Source organism: Geospiza fortis, unplaced genomic scaffold, assembly GCF_000277835.1.
Source record: "Geospiza fortis unplaced genomic scaffold, GeoFor_1.0 scaffold145, whole genome shotgun sequence".
NCBI lineage: Eukaryota > Metazoa > Chordata > Aves > Passeriformes > Thraupidae > Geospiza > Geospiza fortis.
The window spans coordinates 4,198,470-4,200,742 of record NW_005054362.1 but is presented as its reverse complement, the minus strand read 5'-3'; the positions used below and the strand labels follow the sequence as shown (position 1 = coordinate 4,200,742).

Below are 2,273 nucleotides of genomic sequence, written 5' to 3'. Positions count from 1 at the left end.
CAGGCGGATGTGGGCGTGCTGGTGGTCCAAGAGCCTTGGCACAGACACGGTCTCGTAGCCCTTGCCCAGCATCTGCTCCTTGATGCAGGGCGGGTGGATGTCGTTGATGAGATACTCCAGGGACTGGAGGCTGCTGCTGAGGATGGAGGTATTGCAGAGGGTCTTGCTGGGCAGCCCCTCGGCCGGGGGCACCCCCAGCTCGCGGGGCCCGGCCCCCAGCTCCGGCGGGTTGTAACAGTCGCTGTTGGGGGTCACCAGGATGCTGTTCCAGGGGGGAGCGAAGTACTGCCCCACCGCGAAGTTGCCGTGCATGCAGTTCAAGGGGGACGAGCTCACCTTGTCGGCGGCGCCGCCCAGCCCGTAGGGCCGCGAGGCGCCCGCGCACGTCTCGGGGGATTTGCTGAGAGCCCCGCCGCCGCCGCTGCCCCCGCTGTACATTCGCAGGTGCTGCTGCTGCTGCTGCTTCTGCTGCCACACCAGGTAGTCCATGCCCTCGGGGTAAACGCCCGCCTTGGGTCCCAGGGCGGCGGCCGGGTTGGAGCCCAGCGCCAGCTCGGCGCCCTTGCGGCACTCGGGCAGGACGGTGCCGCCGTAGCCGGGGGCGAAGGCGCCGTGCTTGGCAGGGCTGGGGTGGGCGGCCACGACAGCCGGGCAGCCGGGCTGGGCACCCTGCGCCTGGCACTGCTGATTGATCTGGTAGATGATGCTCTGGATGGAGGGCAGGTTGGAGGGCGGCAGCCCCAGGCTCCTGCCCGCCAGCGGCAGCACCGAGGCCGCCACTGTCACGTTGGGGGGCACGGGACCCTCCAGCTGCTTCTGGCGGCCGTGGTAGCTCAGCTGCCCGGCACAGGAGGGCCCTTGAGCTAAAGTGCTTGAGGCGGGGTAGGGAGCGACGCCCACCTGGGCGGGCGAGAGCTTAGTCCGCTTCCCCTCCGAGTTCTTCACCACGCTTTTGCCGGAGGCTTTGACGATGGCCAGCAGCCCCTGGTAGCCGCCAGCATGCAGGGGGTAGGGGCTGTACCTCTGCCCCGTGGTGTCGTAGCCGTTCACCGTCCGGTTAAGGTGCTTGTGCTGGGGGACCCTGATGTTGGTGGGGAAGATCTTGATGGTCAGCGGGCTGTTGGCCACCTTCTGTGCGTAGGCGTCCAGCTCGGCGGGGCTGGGGTAGCGTGGGGAATGCATGGGGGCCGTCTCGCCTGTGGGAGCAAAGCTTGGGGTGAATCCAGTGCCAGCAGGGTGAGGGGACCCAGCATCCCAGCATCGTCCTCCCACCATCTTCCCCTTGGACCTCTCCAGGCAGAAACCAGGTCACGGCACCGAGCTGTCCCCTCCCGCTGACGGGAGTCACTTGTAAGTGGCCTAAAATAAACTCGGTGTGGAGAATGGAAATGTCACTTTACCCAACGGGGGAATCTTTCTCTGAGATTGGATTTAAACTACATTATACAAGCAATTTCATGGGTGCTTTGCGCTGCTACGAGAACCTCACCAAAAATGGAAAAGCATTGCATTTACCAGCCATAAATCAGCAGTTCCTATAATGAGCACAAAAATGTCACTTTTATGCAATTTTACAGATGAACAAAACTGGTGAAATTAACTGTGGTAACCTACTGGAGTCAGCAAAAGCCACTGCAGAAAAAAAATTATATATGTATATAGTTTTGTTCCTTTCAAACTCTTTCCTGAGCAAGTTTCTGCCATTCTGGTGTGAAAACTCATTTGTCGTTCCCATTATACTTTCATTTGGAGTTTATCTTGAGTATCCAATGAGCCACCAACTGTGAAAATGATTAAATCTACAAAATCTATCTAATAGATGGAATAAATTAGGTGCTTAAAATCTCCACACACACTCACACACACACACAGATGCAGGCACGTGCACGTACACGTTGGAACATGGGAATGAGGGTTGGTTCCCAGCTGGTTCCCAAAATTCCCAGCACTGCCAAGGGATATCTATGGCACACTGGGAATACCAGACCTGGTGGCTGCCCAGAGGAAGATTTTGCAAGGGAGAGATGGTAAAATTGGGGGGTTTGGGGAGGCCCAGCCTTCCCAAGCAGTTCAGCCCCTCAATGGTACCTGGAGCACTCAGCTCCCGATGCCACCAGCATCAGCAACCCCTGATGTCACCACACCCTGGGTGGCAAAGTCACCACGGAAGAGCTGCACCTCTGGGCACATTCCACATTCCCTGTGAGGGGATTGCTTGTCCCAGTTCCACTCTGAGTGGCATTTCCATGGCTGTGACATTTCCATGGCTGTGA

General features: G+C 58.7%; 1 protein-coding gene across 1 annotated transcript in view; it reads right to left on the bottom strand.

Moving 5' to 3' along the window:
* Positions 1-2,273, bottom strand: part of FAM222A (family with sequence similarity 222 member A) — a 26,033-nt gene that overhangs the window by 459 nt on the left and 23,301 nt on the right. The window contains exon 3 of the mRNA XM_005424112.2: positions 6-1,196. Within this exon, the coding sequence (XP_005424169.1) occupies positions 6-1,196 (1,191 nt within the window). The remainder of the gene's footprint in view (positions 1-5; positions 1,197-2,273) is intronic.